Source organism: Thunnus maccoyii, chromosome 2 (genome assembly GCF_910596095.1).
Source record: "Thunnus maccoyii chromosome 2, fThuMac1.1, whole genome shotgun sequence".
Taxonomy (NCBI): Eukaryota; Metazoa; Chordata; class Actinopteri; order Scombriformes; family Scombridae; genus Thunnus; species Thunnus maccoyii.
The window spans coordinates 7,527,529-7,554,935 of record NC_056534.1 but is presented as its reverse complement, the minus strand read 5'-3'; the positions used below and the strand labels follow the sequence as shown (position 1 = coordinate 7,554,935).

Here is a 27,407-nt window from a genome sequence, read left to right as displayed (position 1 = left end):
CAGCTTGATTGCTATTAAATGTATTTTCTATACAGTCTATATTTAGTGTGAATGCTTTCAGCTTCACTATTGTTATCCAAATCTTTATTTATTAATATGAATGCTGAAAGCATTCCTCAGGAAATGCATTTCTAGTTGAAATTTGCATTTCAACCTGTCACAAAACATCTACAGAACTGGGTGAAAACCCACTTCCCCACAGAATAGTGAAAGGATGAAAAGTTTGACAATATTGAGTTAGACAAATTAACTAGAAAATTAAAAGGCCAAAATATGGTGCATAACCACATCAGATGTATCATGTAGGAATACAGTCAACACTAATTTTATGGTACAGAAAGTAATTTTATTTTTATAAGTAATTTACAATACCAATACAGTATTTACAATGCAGTGGAATGATTTAGTCCGGGACTGTGCAATTTACTGTGCATGACATTTGAGAAAAGAAGAATACAAGAAATCAGTACCACATTGTTTTGCAGTATTTTTTTCAAAAATGAAATCATTATTTTTTGTTTTCTTAAGATGTTCCTGGAGCTGTCTCACCACCATCCACTCTTCCTTTTAATTGTGTCCAACTGTGAGTACTGTAGCTCCCTCAATTTGTCTTGTGCATTGCATTGTGAGATAATATTATCTATCAACAGCACACACAAAAATCAATCAAAAATCAATTTTGTCACTTTTCCATTATGAACACACTAAACCTGTTGTACTAGTATACTGAATGAGTGATCCAACTGATGAATGAGCAGAATATGCTGAATGAAACTTTGATATGATATATATTGTATACTATGGTCTGAATATACGTTCATATTTCTATCTGCAGTGGATTGGAAATGTGTTTTACTTCTTTAGGGGAGATGTCAATCAAAGACAGTCTATACAGGCCTACACATTCCTAAGTAGAGGTCTAATCAAGCAAAATAGGCAAAAACACCTCTGTGGGTCTATCATTAGGAGCCTTTAAACTGGGAGAAGCAGAAAATTTAAAAATATATTGTTACGACCCGGCCTAAGAGAAACTCTCGGGCAACATGTAAATGACACTCCCTCTCCTCAGCTACCAAGAAACAGCTTTTGCAGCCTTTAAATGTTTATTTCATAGTTGTAGTTTCAGGGTGAGTTAACAGCAAGACAACAAACAAAAGGGAATTAAAGCTAACCAACGTAAAATTACCTCTTTAAACATAAAGACACAAAAATGCAAATCATAACTCCTAACTTAACAGAAACAGGAGAAAAGATATTAAACAAAAATGCCACTGTACACAGAAACATGTTGGCTGGTTGAAGGTGGAGTGAGGAGAGCCTGCAGGAGCTGGAGAAAGCTGGCTTTGAAATCTCGAGCTCTGGAGCCCAAACATTGATGAAACATGATGCCCTTTAGCCTTTAGGAATTGATTATAATTTAATAATAATTTATAATTATGCTCTTACTGAGAGGTGCCGCACAAAATTTTATTTTCATGACCTACAATCAAATGAACACGCTGTCTTGCATTTTGAATTGCAGTAATGCAACAGTGTTTTATTGTATGATCTGATCATGTGCAGCTGGGTGACCATAACGCATGATGTCTATTTTGAAAATGAAAGCATTTTAGTAAGTTTTCTTCAGGATGTACTGTGTTAAGTCTCAATAATGAGAAAGATCAATGGCACAGAACCAACAGCTAGCACGTCAAAGTAGTTACAAAAATGACCAGCAGGTGTCGCACTGTGTGAACCTCCACATCAACAGGTTTATACACTTAATGTCTCAAAAATAAATTGAAATATGGATATGTTGACAGCTAGACAAAAAAAAAGTGAGCATCTTATGAAGCATCAACTATCGTGCAGTAAATCTGTTTGGGACACCTCATCCAGGTAGCATCAGTTAGAATTAAGCTCTCACTGGACTGTAGCCTCCATCAGCTGTGATCACATGGAGTCACTTGATAACTGGCAAAACACACTCAAAACACACTTCTGCAGACTGGTTAGAAATTCATCCCACCATGGTCTAGTTAAAAGAACCTTCTGGTTTTCATGTCTACTCAAGCAGACTGACGACGTTTGTACTTAGCCAAATCCCTGAGTAACAAAAAAAATATTATCATTTAGCACCATTATGTCTGTAGCTGCTATCCATCCATACCTTACCTGAAGTGATTTTGAAATTCAGTGAGGAAATAATATCTAGGTATGTGTATAAGATAAAACTAAATATCTGTAAATTTGCTTGTGTTTAAACTCATATTTAAATATACAATTGACACACATTCAAACAGTATTTTTAATGTATTCAAAAGTGACCATCAAACACAGAACACTGAGCATCAAACAGGTTTAAAAAAAAAAAAGACACGTAAATGGGAAATCTGATGAAAATTACTGTTTGAGACCAAACCAAACAGACCAAAGTGTAAAACTCAGAATGCATCATGTATGCTCATCTGGAGCTTCACAAATGTGGGATTTTTTTAGTGAGGGGAAATCAATAAGCTCAACAACATACATAATTTAGTATAGAACAAGTGTTACCCAAAGTCCAAAATCTTTCAGAAGTCTTACATCTGCAGCCGGTGCCATGGAAGCCCCCTCCGGGTGCAGAGAAACATCACCTGAGCTCTAGTACAACACAGAACATTAAATATAGAATTTGAACATGTTGAACACACTAAACTGGACTGCGGTCCTCGTTAGGGACCTTAAAACAGCCAGTGCTGCAGACAGTCCAGACATACATTTTTACTGTGGATTTGTCCCCAATGTTTTTTGCAGTTGGATAATGTTGGGAAGGGATTTATGGTTATTATGGAGAGAGGAGGAATAATTTTGTCCTCACCAACTACCGCTCACACTGGACCTGTGAAGGCTGGTGGGAGGGTCTTTGGGTTAGACCACAAGTGTTGGCCAGTCCCAATGAAGAAAGCCGTTGACAACCAATGCTGCTCTCATTCACAGCTCCTGTAGAGACCCAAACATGCTAAACCCAACCACCAAATTACACATTGCACAATATGTAAAGCACCTGGTCAAGCCGATGAATGCCAGCTCCTCTTTAAACACGAGCCCAGAAAAGCTCCAAGTGAGGCAGCCACTCTGGCACTCTCTGACAGTGGGGAGTGAAACTAGAAATATGCCAATTGTTACCATGCCTGTTGCAGTAGTAAACCCACCTCCACCTGCTGAGACCCTGGCCACACCTCTAACCTGAGTCTCCACTGAAAAAATTGTTAAAAGCATCATGGAGAGGCAGCAGACAAAAAGTCGAGCAATGACCATCCACTTTTTCTACCAGCATGGTCCCATCAGATACTTCTACCGCTCCGATAAGGTTTTTAAAATATATGGTGCAGAAGGTCTGACAAACCCAAAAATACCCTTCAAGGACTTTGAAAGAGACAGAGTTCTTTCAGCGGGAACTGAATGCCACAAAGAAGAAGATGGAGTAGGAAGTAGGACCCAAACGGTCCTCATGTTCACGCTGGCTTCCCTGGAGTGGTGGTGAAATACATTTAGTATGCCCAGGGAAAGTCTTTTCACTGTACAAAGATCAGGCCATAGGGAAGGTGGTGACCTGGAAAGAGTTCCAGGAGTCTCATTTTTATGAGATGGAAAGACAGAGATGGGAAGTTGAAAAGGGAAAATGAGAGACAGGGAGAAGGAGAGTGTTTTGTCATGTGTATAAATATATTTTGCTCATTTTGTTCTTATTCAAAAGTATTCAATTTTCTATTTAGTAGGCTATTTTAAACATAAATGATACAATTTCAAGTCTTTCTGTGTATAGAATGAATCTGGTTACCTTTGTTAGACCCTCTGGTGGCTCACTCATTTCAAACATTTGTGTTGGACTTTGTTCAAAGCCCCAGAAGTTAGTTTTCCTCTGTCAAAAGACCAGCAGATCAGACCAATCGCATCATAAAATGCGACTATTAAGTCTAATAAAAACATTGATGAGCCTGACAAAGAAGATAACATGGTTTTCTAAACAGTACTTTGCCTTAAAAATCATTACAATGTCTGGTAGGTTAGTTTTCCCTTTAGCTGTGCGCGCTCCCGCGAGGTGCATGCAGTTCTCGGCAGAACTCGGCAGAACACCGAAGCTGATTTACGACAGTTTCTCAAACATACTTCCGTCACACTTTACGGCAGTGTATGTTGCTTGCAGCCAGGCAGGTGTAAGACGGTAGGCTTCCCCAAAATCACCTTAAACAGTTCTAGCTTTATTCTGCTGGTATCGAACAATTTGTCAGGCGTTTGTAGTCAGTTTGTCTTGCAGTATAACCCTTTTTATAAACTCTGTAGTGCGTCTGCTAACAGCTAACATCAGCTAACGTGCTAACAAACACGCCCCTAAGTTGGCTTAACATGCATCCTGTAACTTAGTCACCATTAAACCAGAAAACTGTGGCTGTTTTTGCCTAACACTTGCATGTTAAAGTGCTATATGTTTTCTACAGTCTGTTTATATTTTGAGAAATGTGAAAGCATGTTAAAGAAAAAAAGACCCAGTGCATACACCGCTACTGTAGTGCAGCTCTGTTTACAGATATAACGGTGGTAAACACGAAAATCTGGTTTTTCTACGCAGCATATTTACTCTCTCTGTACACCTACTATGACACTTGGTGTGAAGGGGTAACCCTGCCATTCAGACAAAGTGAAAAGAAAAATAAATACCCCGGTTTTTGGTGTTTTAAGCAGTTCTAAAACATAAAACAGCGCAGTAATAACTTGTGACACAAATATAGTTTCATGTCTGTAATTCAGAGAGCAGGATTCAAGTCATGAGGGGTTCAGCTACTACGAAGCGAGATTAGTGGGTTAGTGAGGTATGTTTTAGCCTAAAGCCAGGGTTTCCAGTGTCACGAAGGTGGCTCTCTTTTAACCTGGCTAGATCACCATGGTAACCTATGCTGCACACTTAACCTGGTCAGGAGCAGGTTATGTTCCGAGTTTCACTTTAAATCGGCTATAAAAAGCATCGCCCTTTCACTGACTACCTGATTTACTGCCAAGTCCGTTTAACACTGCTGGTACTGCAGTTATTAGATCACCGGATTGATTGGTCTTTTATCAGACATACATGTCATATTGTAAATTTCTAATGGTGCAATCGATTAGGGTTACTTTTTGGATGGGATTTTGTGAAAATATATCAAACTGGATTTTAAATAGTAAAAGAAAAAAAAAACCTAATAAAAACTAAAAACTAATGAAAAAAAAGAAAATCGATTAGTCTATTGGTATTTATCACAGATAATATTCAATCTATAATATTAATTTCACTTTGATTTGGCCAAAAACTAAAGTGATTTCCACGTATCCTTCATTATGGGACAGAGTCAGACTTAAATGCACTTTTTGAGTATAATGTGTAAATCTGCTGCATCAAGTTTAATGATGCTTTTGCTGTGATAGTGTATTTATATTCTTCATAGCTCTCCGTTTTAATGACATGTCCCTCCTGACTGAGGGAGGCGACATGCGATTGCTTAATTTTGTGTGGAAGAAGAGTCAAATGACGCGCCAAATGCCCCCTTTTACGGGAGCGTGCACAGAGCCTGAAGCAGGAAGCCAACAGAAATTGATAACCACCATCGTGATACCACTTATCTCTGATTGTGAGTCTAGGGTTTGTTGAGCCAGCTCACACAAAGAAAGCCTGAGTATGTTGAACTTGCTTCGTAGTACACCCCTCTGTTTCTCTACACAGCATATTTACTCTGCTTGAACACCTGCTATGAAACTTAGTGTGGAGGTGTGGAGGTAATCCTTCCGTCAGACTAAGTCAAAGTATAAACAAAAATCCAGTTTTGAGTGTTTAACAGTTCTAAGACATGAAACATTGCAGTAATGACTGCGTGCACATGTTTTTTGTCAACTATATATATCATATTGACCTGTTCAGGCAATGCGCATTGGACTGCCCGGTGCAGAGACACTACAAGGTGGATCCTTAAAAGCTTGGATTTTGGTGAGTGTGCAGAGCATGAAGATGCTTCTAACACACCACACTCATTTCACTTCAGATTAGGGATGCAACTAACAATTATTTTCACTATCTATTAATCTAACTAGTCGATTATTTTCTTGATTAATCGATTAGTTGTTTGGTCCATAAAATGGCAGAAGACTGTGAAAAATGTCACTGTCACCCCTGAAATGTCCCAACCAACAGTCCACAACCCAAAGATAATCAGTTTACTATCATGAGAAGCAGGAATCACAGAATTTTTTTCTTAGAAATTACACCAAGCAATTAATCGATTATCAAAATAGTTGGCGATCAGTTTAATAGTTGGAAACTAATTGTTGCAACTTGATTTGAGATACTTTGTTGATGTTTGTTGATCTCATTGCTTTGCTTTAATGTATTTGGACACACTGCTGCCTTGTTGTTGTCTTGGTTTCATCCTCTTCCTCCTCTTCCTCCTCTTACTCCCAGACAGTCCTCCTGAGTGCGTTTATGTTCCAGCTGCTGAGGACTGTTGGACTGAGGGCGTTCTCCATGGCATCTGAGACCTACACGTCGGGCACACACTCCGCTGCCTTCGTCACCTGTCCTAACGACACGGTGGCTAAAGAGTTGGCCAGGTGAGACAATCAGCGATGCACATTTTAGAAAAACTATTATCTCTTTTATGCTTATTTTTATTCAATTATACGACAGAATAAAGTCAAGATTTTGTGAATCTATCATTGATATATCCTCCTTCTCTTTTACTGATTAATGTCATCTCCTGTGTAACTGGAAATCTTTTTGATGACACTGCATTAGGGCTGCAGTTAATGATGAACTAATTATTTTCATTATCTATAAATCTTCTGATTATTTCTTTCAATTAAGTGATTAATTCTGTAAGTCTGTAAAATATGAAGCGATGCATCACATTTTCCTAGAGCCCAAGGGGACATGATCAGATAATCTAAAATATTAAATTTACTAGAATGTCTTATGCAGCAATTCTCACATTTGAGAACCTGGAACCATCAAACATTTGCTTGAAAAATGATATGAAATTGATTGATTAGAAAAATAGTTGCAGATTAATTTTCTGTTGATTGACTAATAAATTAATCTGGAACACAAATATATAGTTTCAAGTCTAATTCAAACAGTATGATGCAATATTTTGTCAATGCTATCATGGGTAGTCGTTTGTGTCTGATGAATTGATATTTTCTATCTCTCAGGGGTATTGTGCAGAAGAAGCTGGCTGCCTGTGTCAACATCGTTCCAGCGATCACATCTGTGTAAGTTCTGAACGTTGGTCAGAGGCAGCTGCAGAGTTGTCTGTGTGATGCACGTTTGTGTTTTCTATATGTACAGCATGTTTTTAATTAAAGACAGAACATAAATGAAGAGTTTTGGGAGACAATAGATTACATAAATAATTTTGTCCTTTAAAAATTGGATGTATTAGATGATAAATTGTCTAAAATTGTGTCTTGTGTCTCCTCTCAGATATGAATGGCAGGGGAAGATTGAGGAGGACAGTGAGGTGCTGCTGGTGAGTGTTGACTACAGTTTGTAATATTTTAGGCTGTGTAAAAGTTTACCCTAAATGCAGCTAAACTCTATTTCTACAGCTCAAGGTAAATTACCATCACTGCACACTTTTAATACAAATAACGCATACATACTACAGCTGCAACTATTACTATATCTGCCTCTACTGCTATGTCTACAACGACTACAGCTACAATTTCAGCCACAGCTAGCAGTAGGAGGATTTTATCAGTCCAATTATTTATACAATACTTCTTATCGACAATGATAATTATCAATAACCTTATTGATATTTCTCTAACAACATCTGTATTTTTTGACAAAACACTGTGGCTTAAACTTTCAGTACAAGACTTAATTTACATATAATTTTACAGTTTTGGAAATTATATAAATATATAAAAATAGATATTAATTAATTACAAGTCTGAATGTTTTGGCTCTTCACTACATATGAATTTAACGTAAAGAAACAGGACTATAGTATAGAGCTATAGTTGTTGAGATTAGATCAGCAGTGCTGTCAGTGGAGAATCCAGCATCTCTCCGGCTTTATTTAATCTCTACTGTCACTGAGTGAGTCAACAAACCATTGTTTACCACCTGGAAATTATACAAAATTTGTGCCATCTGAAGTCAATATGACCGTGACTTTAAAATGTTTCTGCCAGTTAAACTTATCAAAGAGAACAATAAGTTTTTCCAAAAATTCAATAGTTCATTTTTTATTGTCTGAGATGTTGCTGGAGCTGTTACACCACCAACCACAGTTAGTTTGTTCAAACTCTGAATAGCTCTTCAGTTTTTCCCTTTTGCATTGCATTGTGGGAGAATAGTGTCAGCAGCAGACTCAAAATCAAAAAGTGTTTTTTTAAAATAAACTTACTGTTTTTAGTGTACATTGTTTAAAGTATACATAATGTGAACATGTTACCTACTCAGAGTCTTCCTATATTACTATGTAGTGTTGATTCGGGATACAGCGCTTATGTTGAACCCCAACCATCGTTATCTTGTATCATTTGCAGAATACAAGGCCCGAACAGCAGCAGGAGGGGCTGGAAACACACTTCCAGCAAAAAAAAGCCTTGATCCACACACATTTTTATGATGGCAGATATTGTGTAGTCTGTGCTTGCACACGCTTTAAAGACTCCTGTTGTTAGTCTTATGAAGTGTCTGATGAAGTCGGTCGAGCTGACTCAGTGTTTCTCTCTTATTTAGATGATTAAAACAAGAAGTTCCAAAGTGCCTGCTCTAGCTGAATATGTCCGGTAAGTTTATTTTTCAAACCAAATACATAAAATGCTGTCCTCCAACCTAACTCACAGGGGGAACACTGTGTCGATCATTTTCTCCCATTAAGGCCATGACTCATGCAGTCGGACTATGGCTTTAATTACTGCTGTTTGTGTGCCTGTCTGTGCACTCAGTCAACTTGTTCATAGTTTTTTCTCCTTTTCTAATGGAGTAAGGTATGTATTGGAGAGTCCCCTGATCAAGCCAAGTCATTTATGTGTATCAATTTGTATGTTTTACATATGTTTAAACAAATAAAAAATCAAAATCAAATTGTCTTCTCCAGTTCTAACCATCCTTACGAGGTAGCCGAGGTCATCAGCCTTCCCATCGACCAGGGGAACCCGCCTTACCTCAAGTGGATAGGAGAAGTTGTCCCTGAATAAAGATGGACTGATGGATGAGTGAATGAATTAATGGATGGATGGATGGATGGATATGCAAACCAATCTAAACAAATGTGAAATTACACATACTGTACCCTATTTTCGATGCTTGGACACACTCTGGCCACTACTATCCAAATTGGTAATGTTGTTACAAACTAAGGCTTACAAGACAAGACAGGGCTCATCATGTGAGTTTTTAAGTGACATATTGGGTGTTCTGAAGTGATTTAAACCGTTATGTTCTCTAAAATTTTCCATCATTTGAGGCTTGTAAGTGGGTGATATTTTCCCCTCTAGAGGGCAGCATTGTTCCTTTATATTCAAAGTTAACCAAGACTGTGCTACAACTTGTGAGTTGCTTGAATAAAGAACCATTTTGCAATAAAGCGGAGGATCATTTTTCATTTAAGTCTTTCTCGGTGAACATACAGTTAAGAGTTCAGCTGCACACATGTCATATACATATTACATACCACATACATATACATACTATGTACAGTAGTGCAAGTGACATGATTGCACACACCACTGGATGTTACATATGATGAACATATTTACATTACATTAGCATCTGTAAACATTTATTTAGCCCATTTTTAACAAGTTACACATGACTTTAGCACTTCACTAAAGCCCCGACAATAAGCAGATGTTTCAAATTATTTTGACTTTCCTAAAAAGCTACAAACTGCATGGACACTTGTGATCACAGGCAACAACAGGCCCTGTAACCTTTTGCCTTGGATTTCAATTTATGGGCCTTAAATAACATGTAAGACAAACTGAAAAGACTTCAGCACAAAATATTAAATGCACAGATGTTTTAAGCCAAGCCCTTACTTAGCGTGCTGATTGTTAGACCTTAGATAAGACATGAAATATAGAATTCACAATACACGACTATTACAATCATCATAACAATCCAATTACTTCACATCGATCGTATATACAGTTCAACATAGTGTGCAGCTATGAGCATAAAGCAAGGAATGCTTTTGAGAAATGTTTTTTGCTAAAAAAAAATCTTTAAGTGTGACAAAATGTAAAAGATCTTTTTTTTCTTCCTTCAGAAATACATATTGTGTTTTCTATCATCTTGAATGTTAAACTCAGGTTGTGAAAGAGTCAAAAAAAGAAATAATTCCATATTAATCAGAAGCGCATCTCTAATATTTTTTTTTGTGACTCAGAGTTGAACTGTCACTCATCCTGACTTCTTTATCTAAATGTTTGAATTAAGTAATATATAGTAAAATATAAGTAAAATATACAGACAGCCACCAGCTGTCTACACGGTGATCATCGGTCATCATGTTTTACATTTGATAGAAAATTTAAGAAAAACAGGAAATACTGAAACAAACAGAATCCCCCAAATCTAGTTAAGTATGGCTCTAAAAGACGTTGTTAGACTTGCTTCTCTTGACTTCTTGACCTCTGTAAACCCATTCAGAAGGTCACTGGTACTATTCTTATGTGTTGCTGCTATTGCACATCTCAGGTAGTGAGCTAAAGCTGTCAGTTATCCTTAAACGGAGAAAAGAAACCACTTTGTTACTTTGAAGAAATGCACTGACTAAGTTACCAGTCAGTTCATTAGTCAGTCATGTGCAGCTCAATGTGCTGTATGTATGTACACTCACACACACACAGTATGGATACTGTTACACTGAAGTTTCAACAAAAGCACTAAATAACAGACTGAGATGTCTTTGTGAAAACAATACAATTTACCTTCGAGAGCCTGTTTTTAAAAGTCAACGCAGTAAAAGTAAAGTGTAAACATAATTGACATTTTTCATTCATTCATTAGTCGTGTCGTTTCCCACCGGGACGTGATTCATACAGTGCATTAGCCATTTCTGAACAAGATGTTACTGATTAATTAAAAGAAGTGAGAGACAACATAACGGGAATAAATAAATATAGAGAAATGATGGTCTTTTGCGTAGGACTTCACTTAATTAAAGTGACTGAAGCCTCCACCCACCGAATGTAGGGTCACGTCAATCAATTTTTCATGACCATCTTAGTGTAAAATCTGGGTTTTTGTTAATTAAAAAGGACCAAACCAGTGTTTCTGCATGTTTTTGATTATATACTACAATTACTATTTGATACTATCCTTAATATTACTTGCACTTTATCCAAGGCGTAGTGTTAGTTCCATTGGTTTTAATCCCACATGGTTCATATCATGCCAACATTTATAGTTTTGTCAAAGTTTCATTATTTTTACATTTATAGAAAAAAACATTTGTATTGATATTGGCACCCTATTACATACTGCAAAAGTCCTCAATGATTTGTACATTGAAAAACAGTCACTCCAAATGATTCAACACTGAACCTGCAATCTGTAGCTGTTCTTAATATCTGATGATTAGAATAACTGTCAGAAATACATTAAATGGCGGGAAAGCTGATAACACCGGTTACAGATAGCTGATTTCAAGCACTGAGTTTTCATTCATGAATGCCTCAGGTTGTGACCTGTTGCTTCCACCATTACTGGCCAAAGAGGACACTGCCTCAGCAGGATCGAAGCCTTTCCTGGCCTGTTCTCCGTGTTTGGCACTCTGACCTGAGTTCTCCAGCTCAGGCTTCCCCCTGGTGCCTTCTGTCACTCCTCTGCTGTTTCCATTTTGTGAAATTCTGTGTACTTCACTCATCTGTATGCTTCCCTGTGTTCCATTGATTTCCTCCTCTTCTTCTTTTACACCGCAGTGTTTCCTATGCATAACGGTGGCTCCTTCGCTTCTTTGCGTTTGGTGCACGACGCCGCCCCACTCCTCCGTGGGTCGCTGCACCTCGGTGACGGCCTTGTCGTTGCTCTTCACCCTGCGTGAAGTGCGGCACAGGGCCTTCCTGAAGCCTCTCTTGAAGTTGTCGGACAGGAATCCGTACAGGATGGGGTTGGCGCAGCTGTTTGCGTATGAAAGCACAACTACAAAAAAGTAAAGCCCCCTAAAGTCTCCGGGCAGGACCACCAGGAGATTGACGATGTTGAGGACATAGAACGGTAACCAGCAGAGGACAAACACCGCCACCACGACAACCACCATCCTGGTGATTTTACGCTCCGACTTCCTGCGCCGAGAGGATGTGGCCTGCGCCCGTTTTCCAACACTACGTACCTTTGAAAGAACAGATATAGAACTTTTTACACACTTTAACAACTAGTAATAACACATTTTCTCATTTACACTGGAAAGACACTTTCCTGCTGAGTTTTTGTAATATTTCAATGCTTTGAGTAGTAAAAGTGTTTATATGACCTCCATTATATTTGGTGGCAACAGAGCAGGGATGTCAGAGATTAATGTCTCAAAAACAGAACCAGAGCTGGATATCTCTACTGGTAAGAGGAAAATATGCTTTTTTGTCATTTGGATTAAACTGATCCATTAAAGGAAGTACAAACATTTGTAGAGAAACCCTTTTATCTGACACATCATTGTTGATAGCATCACCTTTATATGACAAAATATTTGGAGTATATTTCTGCAAGTAATCAAATAGGTTTAGCCTGATATGCCTTATTTTTGTTGAGAATAATTTCTCTCTGATTTTTTAAATGATATTTTTTACAGTATTAACAGAGTCATAGGATATCCATTCTGGCACAGTGTGTTTTTCCATTATGTTTTGTGCAAAAATTGCTTCTGTACAAATGCCCTCCAACATCATTAGTGATATCAGAGAACAGTCCTATTATCAAGGATGTTAGTGTGCACCAGTTCTTGCAGTTCGTGATGAAAGCTGTTTTTGCATTAAAGCGCTTCTCTGAGTTAGAGCTTTATTTGGAGGGATTTCTTTGTGAATGAACACAAATTCAATATTTTTTTTGCAAACATAGCATTGGCATAAAATTGTATAATATAATCATAATATAAAAAACATATCTGTATTACTGTAAATGCTGTACCTTGATGACAATCAGCAGGTAGCACAAGCAGATGACCAGCAGGGGGAAGAAGAAGCCTACAGTGCACGTGTAGACGATGAAAGACGTCTTCCACACTTCCGCTGGCTCAGGCCACACGATGCTGCAGTTCCCAGCCTCTTTCAGTATGTCTGCAAACACCACCACCGGCAGCACCACCACGAACGACCCGGCCCAAACCGTGGCACTGATGGCCTTGGCCACTCGGGGGCGCCGCCACCAGGACGAACGGATGGGGTGAACCACGGCCAGGTAGCGGTCTACAGACATCACAGTCAGGCAGAATATGCTGGTAAACTGGTTGATGGCGTCCACTGTCAGGACCACGCGGCACATCAGAGAGCCGAAGGGCCAGGAGAACAGAGCGTTCTGCACCGCCAAGAATGGCAGGCTAAGCATAAACAGCTCATCTGCTATGGCTAAATTGAGGATGTAGATGTTGGTGACCGACTCATTCTTGGTGTAATTGACAATAACGTGGATGACCAGAGTGTTGCCCAGCAGGCCGACGACAAACACTAGCCCGTAGATAAGAGGGATGAAGATTCCAGCTAAACCAGGGAGGGATCCAGGTTCGGGTTTGCTGCAGTTCTGACAGGTGCTGTTAAAAAGGAAAGAGTTGTCGGTCTGGGTGAGGCTGAGAAGAGATTCAGAGGAAGTGGAGAGAAGCAGGAAGTGGGAGAGGGCAGGGACAGAGTTGTTGCTCCAGGTAGCTGTAGGCAGCAAGGAAACCTGGGAGGCCTGGATGAGCTCCATGGAGGCGTTAAAGACCATGAGGCAACGTAGGTCCCATCAGAGATAGATCAACATCCCTGCAAACAAAGGAAGGCAAGTTTATTTAGCACATTTCACATACAAGGTAAATTTGAAGGAACATTTTGGGAAATACGTTCGAGTTAGAAGAGAAGGAGGATTAGTTTAGTTTAGCATAAAGACTGGAAGTAGAAGGAAACAGCTGTCTGTCCAAGGTTCTGGGCAGACGAGTAAAATGTTGTTGATCGTTAAGAAATAATTACATTACGAAACATCCTCTAAAGCTTGGCTAAGGTAATCACCTCTCTCCTTGAAAATCACAATTTTTTATCATTCTGTTGTAGATTAAAGAGAGAACCAGACTAGCTGTGTCCTCCTGCTTTCAGTCTTTATGCTAAGCTGATTGCCTCCTGACTCCAGCTGCATACAAATGAGAATCTTCTCATCTCAGCAAGAAAGCAAATAATCATAGTTCCCAAATGTCAAACTCTTTTCTTTAAAGACTTGGAATAAGAAATACAGCATAAGATATACAACTTTCTTTTAACAGAAAGAGAGAAAACACATGAGAAATTAAGATGGAGAGACAAAGACACACCTTAACTGAGATATCAGGGATATAGGATGTGTACGGTCAAAACGGCTGCTGCGGGTGACAATGTGGTCGACGGTCAAAAGTTTTAAAAGTTTGGTCCGATCTCATCCCGGTGGCTTGTAGAATACTAAACTACTAATCAATTTAACAGCCTTTCTTCCGTCATAACAAAAACAAGCCTGCACTGGAACAAAAACATAGCGTATTGACTTCTATTAGTACAGGACTTGTTTATGAAGCCGTCCTGGCTTCTTAATAACCATGATGTTGCATGCAGGCACACCCTCATCCCTCACAGCGATGGCTAATAATTGGTGCTCTGTTAGGAGTAAAATGCACTGACCTATGGAGAAAAAAAATAACAGAGCTATATATGTCCTCCACAACCTTGACTTAACTACATTACTGTGAGGATAATGGAGAGAGAAAAGGGGGGAAAAGGAGATAAGTCAGATATATAGACTACACAGACAAACTGGCGAAATGTACGATAAAATACTGAAACAATGAGTTAAACAGTCAGTGTGTTTATGCTGTATATGAAATATTTCCACAAACAGAAATTGGGTTTGGAGAGGCATTTGACTTCAAACTAAAGGGCAGCAAAGACAAAATATCACTACCTCCCAGTTATCTTCTCTGTTCAAACACACACATATATATATATTGTGGCACATGAATCTTTTTCCTGTAGGAAAGAACCAGTGAGTATATTACAGTATATTATATCTTTCTAGGCTGCCAAATGTAAGAGCCAGAGGTCAGAGCTTCAATTAGTAAATATAAATGCCAGAGGATGGTACATGTTGTGTAGCTGTGAGATGCTTGTATATATATGTATATATATATGTACATATACATACGTATATATGTATGTGTGTTGCAGCTTTAGAGTTTTGGGGTGTTTATGAGCTCATAAAACCTGATGTGAATCCACGTGAAGTACAAAATATTATATTAGAAAATACAGAACGGCACAACATTCAGTAGCACCTAAAACTGAGACCTGAGCCTGACTGGTGCTTTTGCAAAGCTAATATACGACAAGGCAATTCATTCACAATTCATTGCACTGTCAATCAACAAGCCTGCAAAGTGTTGTGTATAATGTTCAGTTTATACACTGTAAATAAATAAAATAGCTCGGTATAATTTTGTACAGTAAATGTTTCTATGTTCAAAGGACATTTTTGCAAAACGGCTCATAACCTTGTCCTGTGATTATGCATTATGTATGATTCTTTGGAGGTTATTTTCTGTGTAAATATTATTCCAGTCCAGCCTTGTGACTAGAGCAATGATATGTGGGATGTAGCATGGCCTGTATTTCATGAAGCATGACTATCACCTGCTGAGGGTTGAAGAAAAGTATTAAAACTTAAGAGAATATGACTGATATATTCTAATAGAAAATACACATTTGATGTTGTCCCTTAGCTCTCAAAAAATATCCAAAGTATTACCACTACTACATACATAGATGTGTATTATGTCAGCTCTGTTATAGTTACAGCATAGTAAAGTTACTTCATAACACCTACATTCAGAGAAAATAAGTTAGATGGAAAACGATACATTAAAACAACGTCTGCTTGCTATTTCTCCAGCAGGGAAAATGAAGGAAAAACTCTAATTAAAACCTCACTTTGAACAGACGAAATATGCATAACATAAGTAACAAAAATGCACAAGATAAATCTAAAAATATATCACAACAATGCCACCACCAAAAGACCTGAATCCCTGGACCCACTGGTATAATCAAGAGGAGATAAATGACCACTTTGAATGGTTACAGAACATGAACTCGCAGATTGAGCTTTATTCTAAATCATATGTGATTACAGATCCATTGAAGGAAATTTTGAGACAAATATGTGTACTAGAAACGCATATATATCCACTAAATGTTCCTCTGAAGACACTGGCAGGCTCACACATTCGCATGCGCACACACTTCCCCTATGAGCTCCTGATTTCCAGGATGTGTGAGCTCAACACCCTCCCATCCTAATCTCTGACACACACAATAAGAGCAGACCGACAATCTTTCTTCCCAGAAGACATCACCTCTTTTGTCTGCCATTCTGTTGCCGGCTCTAAGAAAAACTTCCTGGGAGATGTTGCTATGGCGATGGAGGGTCAAGACAAGGCCCAAAAGGCCCTGCACAGAGCAAAGAGAAGAGATAAACAAGAGAAACTAAATGAATGCTGATTGAAGAGCTGGTGCCATTTACATTCATTCAATACAAAGGCAACAATGACTTATATTGAGCGTTGTGTGCATATGCGTGTGTGTGTTTGTGTGTGTTTTTGTGTGTGTGTGTATGCAAACTCTCTGCGCATCTGTTTTTTGCAGATACCGTAGATTTAGAGACCTCAATGAAACTTTGATGTAGCTTCATATTATTTAAAGGTTAAAACAACCAGTTGAAACCAGTGTATTTCTGTTTTTCTAAATATATTGTAATACTTCTTTTATTGAATCCAGGAATTCAGGAAGCTGTTTTTATTCCTGAATAAAATGACACTACAGAGTACAGTTTGTACAGAATGAACCATTTTTGAAGGTGAAGGAGGGAAAATCTAATATCCAATTCAGTGGATGCCTCAGAAAGGTCTTGTTATTTCAGGTCTTATAAGATTTAGATGAGATAAATTTTTTCTGCCAAGCAAGATTATATGCCCTTAAAGCTTCACTAATCAATATTTTTATATATTAACAGTGAGTCAAATTGCTATTTGTAATGTGAAAGGAGTCACTGATAGTGACAAACCAACCCAACTCTACAGCTCCCTTCAGCTGTGCGAAGCATTTTACCGTCTTTCAGCTCATTGTTTTGGTTTTCCAGCCTGAAACTTTACTGTTTTGGTTCGCTCTCACGGCTCTCATCATTTCCCGCCGCTGCAGACAGCTGTTTTCAATGCAAAAAGCTCTGATAAACAAACTGTGCGCTACCCTGAGAAAGTAGACAGATTTAGTGAGTAGCTGGTGAACATAGTGTAGCATTAAGCTGCTGAAACAGCTAGATATGTCATTCAAAACCAAGCTAAACTGAGAATGAATATTGGATTTACAAGTGAACACAAACACGACTCCAAATGAATGCAAAAAAAGTTTCCCACAACAACTTTGTAAGGCCATTATATGTCACGGTTCTGTTTTCAGCTTTTTGTACTGCACCTTGTGGACAAAAAAATCTATTTGTGTATGTCTGAAGGCTTGCAAACAGTGGAGAGACTCAAAGGGATCGTAAAGTCATGCTTTTTAAATGGCACTTACTAAAGTTTGGTGTTCCTGCAATTTTGTCCAACTCATCATTTACTTCTTCCTTCACAATGCAGGAAATCTCACAAAATCCAATGACAGTTTTTTTTCTTCCCATCATAGCAATGCAAAAATCTAGGTAAAGTAGGACAAGGTAATCACAAGGGGTCAAAGTACTGATGCAGAGACACTGGTGATCATCTCTCACCCTGTCCCCTCACAATCACAATACAAAGAGAGACAGAGAGATGTTGTTAGTTGCTTGTTGGTGACCAGCAGGTTGTTTGCATGCAGTAACAATACAGTATCTGTCCAACTCCTGCAGTGATTTTCTTTGAATCTAAGTTTTCTGCTCAGCAGAGACTGATGATCTAGGCTATACTGCTGATACCTCTTTGGCCAGTTTGTCAAATCGTTGTACCGCTCACACTGTGAGAAAAACAACAGAAACATCATTATTGAGACATTATTCCAGACCGGATTGAGGGAATGGGACAACAATTCAGCAGTTTTGTGAACCTTTCACTCTGTTCAAGCCACAACACACCCTAATGTTTATCTTCCAGTGACCTTTTAAAGATGCAATATTTGGTATTAGAGAAAAAAATGCAGATAAAGAGACAAGAATGCTGAAAACTGGTGCAGTCTGTGTGTTGCTTTCAGTCCATTTTTCTCAGTGTCCCCAAGTCAGACCCATGGGGGGAGGAGGTGGGGGAGGTAAGGAGGTAGCGATGTGCACTGATGTCTGCCAGAGTGTGTTTTTAATGCATCACTGAAGGGCTCAACAGTCAGGAGTGTTTCAGATTTTACACATGAGACAATTTAAAATTTGTCTAAAACAAATAAAGGTAGATGGGTTTAGTTTAAGAGGTAGAGATAGAGAGAGAAGTCAACACTTCAGCTGAGATTGGGCTGACATTGTGTGGCTTTAATTGGCAGAGGTGCACACACACACAGAGCTCTGCACAATCACAAACCAACTTTCATGTATTTTGCTTCTTTTACTTCTCTGGTATTACAGCTACAGCTGTTAATGTGATTCAGGCAGGTTTGAAACGTGTTAGATTGTCCGAATTTTACATTCATGTCATTCAGGTGTTACTGAATGTAATTCAAGATGTCATAGAAACATCAAAACTCCATACCTAATTGGTCACGGAAAGTATGAAAAGACCTTAACACACACACACACACACACACACACACACATACACACTTTTTGGCCCCCGCACTTCTGAAACGAATCCGGCGCCCCTGGCTACAGGACTAACGACAAGTAGACAATTACACAGTGTTTTCCCAAATGCACTATTGTCATTACCCTCTATTAATGCCCTTGCCGTCACTGCAGCCAATTTCACGTGTCAGAGCTCGATTTGATTGAACTTTATGTGAAGTGAACCAGGCGGCGTCAATTTGCGACTGCCAGCAAATGTGTCTCACCCTGGTCCCCATGCAAATGAATGGGTAGTGAAATCTGGTCTTAACTTTTAATCTTTTAAAAAGCGAAAGCCCTAGTAAGAGAAGAAAGACACTAAAGAACTATTTATGCTCGGACGCTCGACACCTCGACAAGGTCTTTTGACAAAACAATCTGTACTCACAGTGAACTCATTTATGCTATGATACAAAAAGCCGTGACTGCAATCCCTGCAGCATTCACTTATTCGTTGAACTGTATGTTTAGTATTTTCCAAACATACACACAACACACTACGATTCAATACCTTTTATATTATTGCCTCCTCATAACGCTAAAGCTCCACTGGAAGTAGAGATTTACTGGTGAAGTGGCAATTGTCTGGAACATAATGGTGGAGAAGTGAATTATGCTGTGGCTACATCTTTTCAGAGTCACCTTTCAACCCTGTAAGCAGTCAGTGTTGAATACTCATAACATACAGTATATTCTTAGTGTCAATTAAAGGATATGGCTGTTCTATATTTTTCTCACTGCCAACAAATCTATAGTTTAAAGTGCTTCACTTGTATATTGATTTTAGATGTAACAGAGATGCAGCCAAAGAGTGTATGATAGATAATGAAAGTGTGGAAATGGTTAAATTGTACAAATATTTAGGTACTATTTTCGATGATCACCTTAAAGTTGATGTGAACACAGATGCTATTGTGAGAATTCACCTTCTCTACAAACTAAGTTCCTCCTCTATCAATCCCATCATCCTCTGCTGTTTTTTCAGTCTTTTATTGAGGGTCCTCTGAGCTTTTCTTTTATCTGCTGGTTTCACAGCCTTACAGTAAAAGACAGAAAACGCCTGAACAGCATTATTAAAATCTGATCACCAGAGTGAAACAAAGAGATTTCAATTCTTTTTTTTTTTGCAACCAACAAATCCTCCAGAAAGCCACAAGTATCTTGGTTTCTTCTAGACTTGTTCTTGCAAGTGAATTTTCTTTGTCGCCATCGGTGTGTCCTTATAAAACCAACTGCTACTCTAAATTGTTCATTCCCTCTGCAATTTGACTACAAAATGCTCTGTAGGTCTTAGCATTGCCATTGTTAGCGAATGCTTTCTCTGATCCTTTTATTGTGTTTATCAAGCTGATTTATTGATCGTTTTGTCGATTTTTATGCCACATACAGCTCCCTGGTGTTTTTTTACTCCTTTTGTGTGCTGTATTATTTTTTTTGTATGTGTGTTGTGTATGCAACAAGCTGCTCCAAACAAAGTTCCTCTAGTAGAATTAATAAAGTTGTTTGTATTGTATTGTTTCGCTACATATCACGACTTCTTGACTTCGTATTGAAGTTCTTGGAGAAATATACAATGTACAATGTAGTACACAGTCAAGAGGTTGTTTCTTGGAACCAAGTTCACACTGAACTGCTCTCCAGAGACTAAAAACATGATCGCTGTTATTAATCTTTGAAGCCTTTTCTAAACAAATTACTGTATCCAAACTCTTCATGACTCTTTCTGTGTTTTTAATAGTTTTTTGGAAAACTGTGGTGATCTACGGCACAGAGGAACAAGCTATATAAAGCTTTGGATACAAACACAATACTTAACAGTATCAGTATCAGTCAATCAATTCATTGTCAGTTTGGCTCTGCACATGATTTGCCATGTCCTTTAAAGTTAAAAGTGATACGTCTGGTACAGTTAAAACACATTTACTCTTCTATACAGATAAATATGTGAGCCCAAATATAAACATCGCAAACACATACATGTACACACAAACACATACAAATGCATATTTGACAACCAACCATGCAGCCTTTGAATACATTTCCACAGCTTTCTAAAAGCAGCCAGTAGTGCTACACTGTCAGTATTGTTGACTCTGTGTATGAGAGGCCTCCTCATGATTACATGGTTGATACTGAGGGTGAAGAGCCGCTTCCTCCTCACTGAAAACACTATTGATGCCTGTGTAATTACCTCATAATTGCTGAAGCCACAGCTTAGTACAAACAACCTACTGTTACCATTAAAACAAATGCCTGTCTGGTAAATATTTAGTTAGTGAAATTAATTTATGCTGATTGCTCAAATGGCCATTACCTTCAATAAGTGCATTTTAGGGCATTTCCATTGTTTCTTTTACACTGTGTCTGGTTTCTAATCCTTTTGGAGACCTGTTTTGGACAATGAGAATGCATTTGCGTGGTATTTTAGCACAACATTTTGTACCAGTTAAGTGCTTCGCCTCCCCACCTTTTTTTTTTTTTTTTTTTTACTGAGCTGCCATTAATACTGAGCTTGGAGGAGTTATTTTACATGAATAGAAACCTCTCTACCCTCTCTTCACACGCTTTGCACAGTAATGACTCTATACACACATACACCTAATCAACCACATCTGGTGTTACAGGACATAAACCAGCACCTCCTTATGTGGCCGCAATGCTACCCTCCACAGTGTACACATATAGGCATGCAAACACAGAAGGCTGACACACACTCCTGTGAATATGCACTGTGTGGAGTTCAAATACTGTAGGTGTCTGCCCCTATGAAGCAATGTAGCATCCAAAACATGATGTACAAGAAATTAATAATATATAAAGTATGCTTTCAACCTCTGAAAATGACTGTAACAAAATAAAAATCTGTTGGAAATACTATCTTGAAACTTTGGCAGTTTGGTGTCTTGTAAAGCTAGACTGATAAATTGGCAAGACTTTGCTAATCTGTAGCCCCTCAGCCTTCTTAGCTTATCATGAATATCGTATCTGTGTACAGCATATAGCAGCCAATTGCCAAACAGCCAAACAAGAAATTGCAGTAATGTTAAAGATATGTTATAGGACATTTAGAAACAGTGTCTCCATTACATCGTTTGTCCAAAAGATAGCAATAACAAATGATATGTTATTATAATGTCACTTAACCAAAGTTAGGATTAGGGGTTAGGTTAAAGCACCCTTCCACTCAAAAACGTGTTTTTCTTCTTGTTTCTACAGTTGGATGTTTGAGCTTCATTGTGCAGAATGATGTATGTGCAGAGATGAAACACTTGAAGGCTGTTTTAACATTCATCTGCTGAAAGTGGAAAGTTTCTCCGCACCCATTGAAAATCCAATTTCAAGTGGTCGGCTTCTGAGCATGAGTTGTGACATCACCAATTCTGGTCCAATAATCAACTTACACAAGTGTGATGTGGAAACTTGAAGCCTCCAGCGCACATACACTGAGTCTGAGACTGCACTTTACAGTTAAGTAGGAAATTAAATGAAATACATTTGCATATTTATAGATTCTGGGGAGAAGGAGTGTAGTTTTAAGGATTTTAACAAGATAATTGACCTTTTTTGTGTGTGGAAAACCATATCAGACACAAATTCAAAGTAATTTATACACATCTTAAAACATGTCTGGAGGGGATCTTTCAGTTATCTTTAGCAAAAATGTTTCTTTAAAAAGAAAACAATATCCTCATTGGACATTTTAAACCCTTGGCCTTTGTATCAGCCTCAAAAACTCAGCATTGGTCAGGCTCTACTTTATTGATTTAGTTTAATAGTGTTTGATGTGTTTTAGCTAAAGCTGTTGGATATCCTTCCCACCTTAAACAAGGACCACAGAGAAAAATTGGTTGAAATATTAAAGATATGCACAATTGTTCACCTGGGAGCCTCTGCAAGTTTCACTTACACAGAAACACAATGGCTTATGATTTTGGGTACCACTTTCTAATAAGGCACCCGTTTTACAAGTTTTACCGTTTATAAGTTGTAACTAATTGGTCTTTTTTTGCAGTGGACATTTTAACTTGTCAAAGGAAAAGCACCGGTGTTATTAACAAAATTCTATTCAAGTGTCCCGGTAAGACACGACAGTGTGACAGTGAGCCAGCATGTACAATACCACGACCCTGAAACTGTAGCGGCGAAATGGAATTAAGCCATCATTCATTTTATTAATCACACCTGTGCTTTTCCAACTATGTTTTGTGAGAAAGACTGTTATGTGGTATAAGTGGTTTGCAAATAATTTATTAATGCTTTACACGTCAGCTATTAGTCATTAATGTGAACATGTTTTGGGTTGTCAGGTTGTGGCTGATGATTGTTTCTTGACCTCTGACCTTCTGGAAAATAGCTGCAGAGCATCTGGACCAAAATAAACTTATTAAACTTATTAACATCTACAAACCTGTTGGCTTATTAGCCAGTCAGAACTCTCAGACCTTTATTAATGACTCTATTAACATTCGTAACCAAAGAATCGATGACTTATTATCATCAGTAAGTTGGACACATTAATCCTTATTTCAAAGGACAAATACGAAACAACAGTAAGAGTTTTTTCACAACCTGACAACCCAAAAGTTGTTCTTATTAACGGCTTATTAATCACTTGCAAATCCCCTTTTATTAGAACCTATTGGAAAGTGGTATCCTTTTTTTGTATAAGTGAATGTATCAACAGTTGCTTTACAAAAAGAGACAAAATAGTCTAAACATAACATACAGAAAAATGATCATTAACAGAAGATGTAAAGGTAGTAGAGTAGAATATTACAGTGTATATTACAAAATATTACTATTATATTACTATTTTTTAAAGTACAGTACTTAAGTACAGTTTTGAGGTACTTTCACTTTATACTTCTACTGTGAGTCTTTGAGAAACAGAAAGTATCTACATGTTTTTGGTCTCTGCACCTGTACATGAAAGATGTGTGTGTTCTTCACACTGATTGTTTTATATTTCTACTCTATTACAGTATAAAGGGAAATATGGCACTTTTTACTCCAATATATTTATCTGACAGCTACAGTAACTATTTACAAAACATGAGATGAGCATTGCTTACACATTAATGTATCAGCAGTAATAATCTAGTAATATATAATAGTATAACACTCAAAGGTGCCGTTTGGTTAATTATTTTCTTTCATACCTAAAGTAACATTTTCAATGCTGTCCTTTTACTTGTAGTGGAGCTTTTTAATAATGTCTTTATTCTGCGATAATGAGGTTTTGAGACATGCTGTTTAAAAGTGGAAACGCTCCATCAAATACAGTATATTCACTGAAACACAAAGCCTTAAGGGACAGATCATAATTTTTCAAGTCTGCCTTAAAACAATAGTTAGGTACCCAAATGAATATTTTAAACAGGTTTTTCTTGCTGTGATGATTCCTCCTGTTCATACTGACCATTAGAAGATCCCTTCATAATGCACTTACAATGTAAGTGATGGGAGACAAAATCCACAGTCCTTCTGTGCAAAAATGTATTTAAAAGTTTATCTGAGGCTGATATGAAGCTTCAGATAAACTTCAGCGTCCAAATGAGTCAAATCAAGTAGATATCTTTCAACGTTACAGTCTTTTTAGTGCCAAAGTTGCTCTTTTTGTTACTATGCTGCCACTGCAGCTCAACAGGGAAACACAAAGAGGGAATTTTAATGCTCAAAAGACTATAAATGTGTCAGATATCTACTTGATATGACTAACTCAGACTGCTGAGGCTGAATATAAGCTTCAGATAAACTTTGAAATGTAATTTTTGCACAAAATGACTGTGTGGCTCCTGTCACTTCCATTAAGAGCACATTTGAAGGGGATCTTTTAATAGCCAGTATGAACAGGAGGAATGATTACAGCGAGGAAAACCGACTGTTATTGTAAGACAGACCTGAAAAACTGTCAACCTGTCCTTCAACGCCTTTACAAAGACACACAAGTGGAACCACAGTCACGACACACACAAAGTGATCATTCTTGAGTAGAACTCACAGTACGCTGCTATTATCAGGTAGTCAACTGTGCTATAAATAAAGACGTGTGTTTCTCCCTCATAGAAGCAGAGTACGGGTTTCATGCACAACTTCACCTACTTCCAAGATGCATAGAGAAGGGTCAAAGGTCAAAACTCCAGCAACACTTGTAGTATATAGAATGACTTAATTGTTAGAACAATGCATTTCAGGTTGTGGCTGTCAGGCTCATCATGAAACACATTACAATAGGGTATGAAGCAGAGGAGTTTCTCCCTCAATAAGTGTATCCATTGGTTATTTAGCTGACAGATGATTAACAAGAGTGCCCCCCCGACGCCATCTCCCATAATGATTCCACTTGAGAACAAGAAAATATAAGTGAAAGAGAGATACACCATCAGCTAATTGGCGATCCATCAGTCTTATTCCCCAAGGGGAGTCTACTTCCTCCGCTGCTGCTCAATTAACGGATTTGCAGGTCTGGATCCAGCCTACGTCTCCACAACATCGCCGCCTCCGCACTTTTCATTACAAAGACTGACAAGAGCTCACAGATTAGCCAGAGGGTCTGATCAATACTCCTGAAAAAACATGTGCAGACACGCAAACACACATGCACTCACGTTACGTTTTTTTTTTAACGTGGGTTGCCTTTTTCCCCAAACCACACATACACACTAAGATAATCATGCAGAGGTGTGCTAGCGTTCACACACATATTCAAATGAGCCACTTTGCCCTGAGTGAGGGATTAAAAGGTTAAAAAGACGCCCACAGAGAATAAAGAATGGATTTTTCAGAAGGTTAAAAAAAAAGTGTTTTTACATGTTTGAGTGTATTTATGTTGTGGTGACATGCGATGCCACAGTTCTTCCAAAAAACAATACAATCAAGTATTAGCTGCAATAACAGTGTGCAGAACACATGTATAGTCTATACAAATGCATGTAATTACAGGCCAAATTGGTCAGATGAACAGAATAGAATAAAAAGCCTGCTACATTAGAGTGGATGTTGTGCAATTAAATAAAAAGCTCCCGACTTTCCAGTGACAGACAGAAAGAAAGAGAGAGAGAGAGAGAAAGAAGGGTCATGCAAGGCTAGATTTAATTGTTTTTTTTTTTTCTATTTGACTGTTATTCATTAGTTTAAGCAGCAAGACTTCACTAACAGGTGCAAACTGATTAAAATAAATCAGGAGAGAGCGGAGAGGTTTTACTTTAGTCATCATTCAAATTTTCTTTTCATCATCTTGCAATTATGATTATGCTCCCTCTCTTTCTCTCTCTCTCTCCTTTCCTTCCTTTCTTTCCTCTTCTCTCCTATTTCCTCTCATATCTTATATCCTCTCCCATCTCTTCTTGACTCCTCTGTCTTCCTCTCTTCATATCTAATCTGGCTTCTTCTTCAGACTTATCTCCTCTCTATGACTCAATAGTTTCCCCTCGATTCATCTCATCTTGTTTACTCATCTAGTCTCACCTCACTTCTCTCTATTTCCTAATTTCCTCTCTCTCCTCCTCTTTTTTTTTCCAGGGGTATAGTAGCCGATCATTTCTCATAACCCGACAGAGTCTTACCTGATGCTGTTTGTGATTTGATAACCTGTATGCCTGTATTTGCACTGGCACCTGAGATGATGCATTGTGCATGAGTGTACAAGAAACAAACAAACAAACAAACAAAAACATTTGAGACAATTTACCAGCAGAACCAGACACACAGTGTATACTACAGCGTTTGTGAAAAGGAACCTGCAGAATATTTGATAAACTTTGAAAATATTAACTCCACGCTACAATGTAATGTCAGAAAACACCCTCATGTATAAAATCTCCATTACAAACAAGTGGATCATGCAAATGCAGCTCCATTGATAAGATCCTGTGCGTTAATGTACATTGATGCATATACATTTAATCTATGTGCACTGCATGCTTTTAAAACAGCACTTTTTTAAATACAAATATAACTACTCACACTTGTAGCTATATGACACGCATTAGAGCGCATGTGCTGTTATGTTTGCCTAAGTTTCGCCTATTACTATACAGTAGCATCGTAGAGAAGAGCAGATAGAAGAGATATATATATTTAATGACATGATAAGGAAAGTGTGAATTATAATATAGGGTGAATTAATTAGATAACCGACAAACTTTGCCTGAACACACCTGAGCTCATCTGCTTTGATAAGCCAACGACTAGAGGAAACATTTTATTACCATTCACATTTAGTCAGTATAGCCTCGTGTTTAAACCTTTATATGCTTATCAATGGACATTAAAATTCATGCACTCAAGGCAGACAAAATACAACTAAGACAGCAATTGAAATATATAAAAAAAATAAAATAAAACTCACCTCTGTCTACAGTCGTTGGTGTTTTTGCCTCATAGAAACTGGATTTGACTCCACATGAGATTAGATTAAATATGGCTT

The 27,407-nt window shown here is 38.0% G+C and overlaps 2 protein-coding genes and 1 long non-coding RNA gene across 6 annotated transcripts; 1 reads left to right on the top strand and 2 right to left on the bottom strand.

The window, feature by feature from the left end:
• Nucleotides 1-2,296: 2,296 nt before the first annotated feature.
• LOC121904669 lies at nucleotides 2,297-4,106 on the bottom strand. Its single transcript, XR_006098277.1, has 3 exons — nucleotides 4,016-4,106; nucleotides 3,803-3,883; nucleotides 2,297-3,594 (listed from the first exon to the last, which is right to left on the bottom strand). It is a non-coding gene; the product is annotated as an uncharacterized LOC121904669 (long non-coding RNA).
• A 6-nt stretch (nucleotides 4,107-4,112) lies between these two features.
• On the top strand, nucleotides 4,113-9,587 carry LOC121904655 (protein CutA homolog). Of its 2 annotated transcripts, XM_042422498.1 has the most exons (7): nucleotides 4,113-4,186; nucleotides 5,912-5,977; nucleotides 6,449-6,597; nucleotides 7,198-7,257; nucleotides 7,469-7,514; nucleotides 8,738-8,787; nucleotides 9,099-9,587. In XM_042422498.1, exons 2-7 carry the CDS (start codon nucleotides 5,915-5,917, stop codon nucleotides 9,196-9,198), a joined length of 468 nt encoding a protein of 155 aa, XP_042278432.1. In that variant the 5' UTR covers nucleotides 4,113-4,186; nucleotides 5,912-5,914; the 3' UTR covers nucleotides 9,199-9,587. The 2 variants fall into 2 exon arrangements, with proteins under 2 accessions (XP_042278432.1, XP_042278440.1); XM_042422506.1 differs by lacking the exon at nucleotides 4,113-4,186 and having other exon boundaries at nucleotides 6,453-6,597.
• A 2,037-nt stretch (nucleotides 9,588-11,624) lies between these two features.
• On the bottom strand, nucleotides 11,625-27,407 carry LOC121904938 (somatostatin receptor type 5-like). Of its 3 annotated transcripts, XM_042422771.1 has the most exons (4): nucleotides 27,330-27,405; nucleotides 16,566-16,659; nucleotides 13,130-13,959; nucleotides 11,625-12,338 (listed from the first exon to the last, which is right to left on the bottom strand). In XM_042422771.1, exons 3-4 carry the CDS (start codon nucleotides 13,919-13,921, stop codon nucleotides 11,637-11,639), a joined length of 1,494 nt encoding a protein of 497 aa, XP_042278705.1. In that variant the 5' UTR covers nucleotides 13,922-13,959; nucleotides 16,566-16,659; nucleotides 27,330-27,405; the 3' UTR covers nucleotides 11,625-11,636. The 3 variants fall into 3 exon arrangements, with proteins under 3 accessions (XP_042278705.1, XP_042278717.1, XP_042278709.1); XM_042422783.1 differs by lacking the exon at nucleotides 16,566-16,659 and having other exon boundaries at nucleotides 27,330-27,407; XM_042422775.1 differs by lacking the exons at nucleotides 16,566-16,659; nucleotides 27,330-27,405 and having other exon boundaries at nucleotides 13,130-13,969.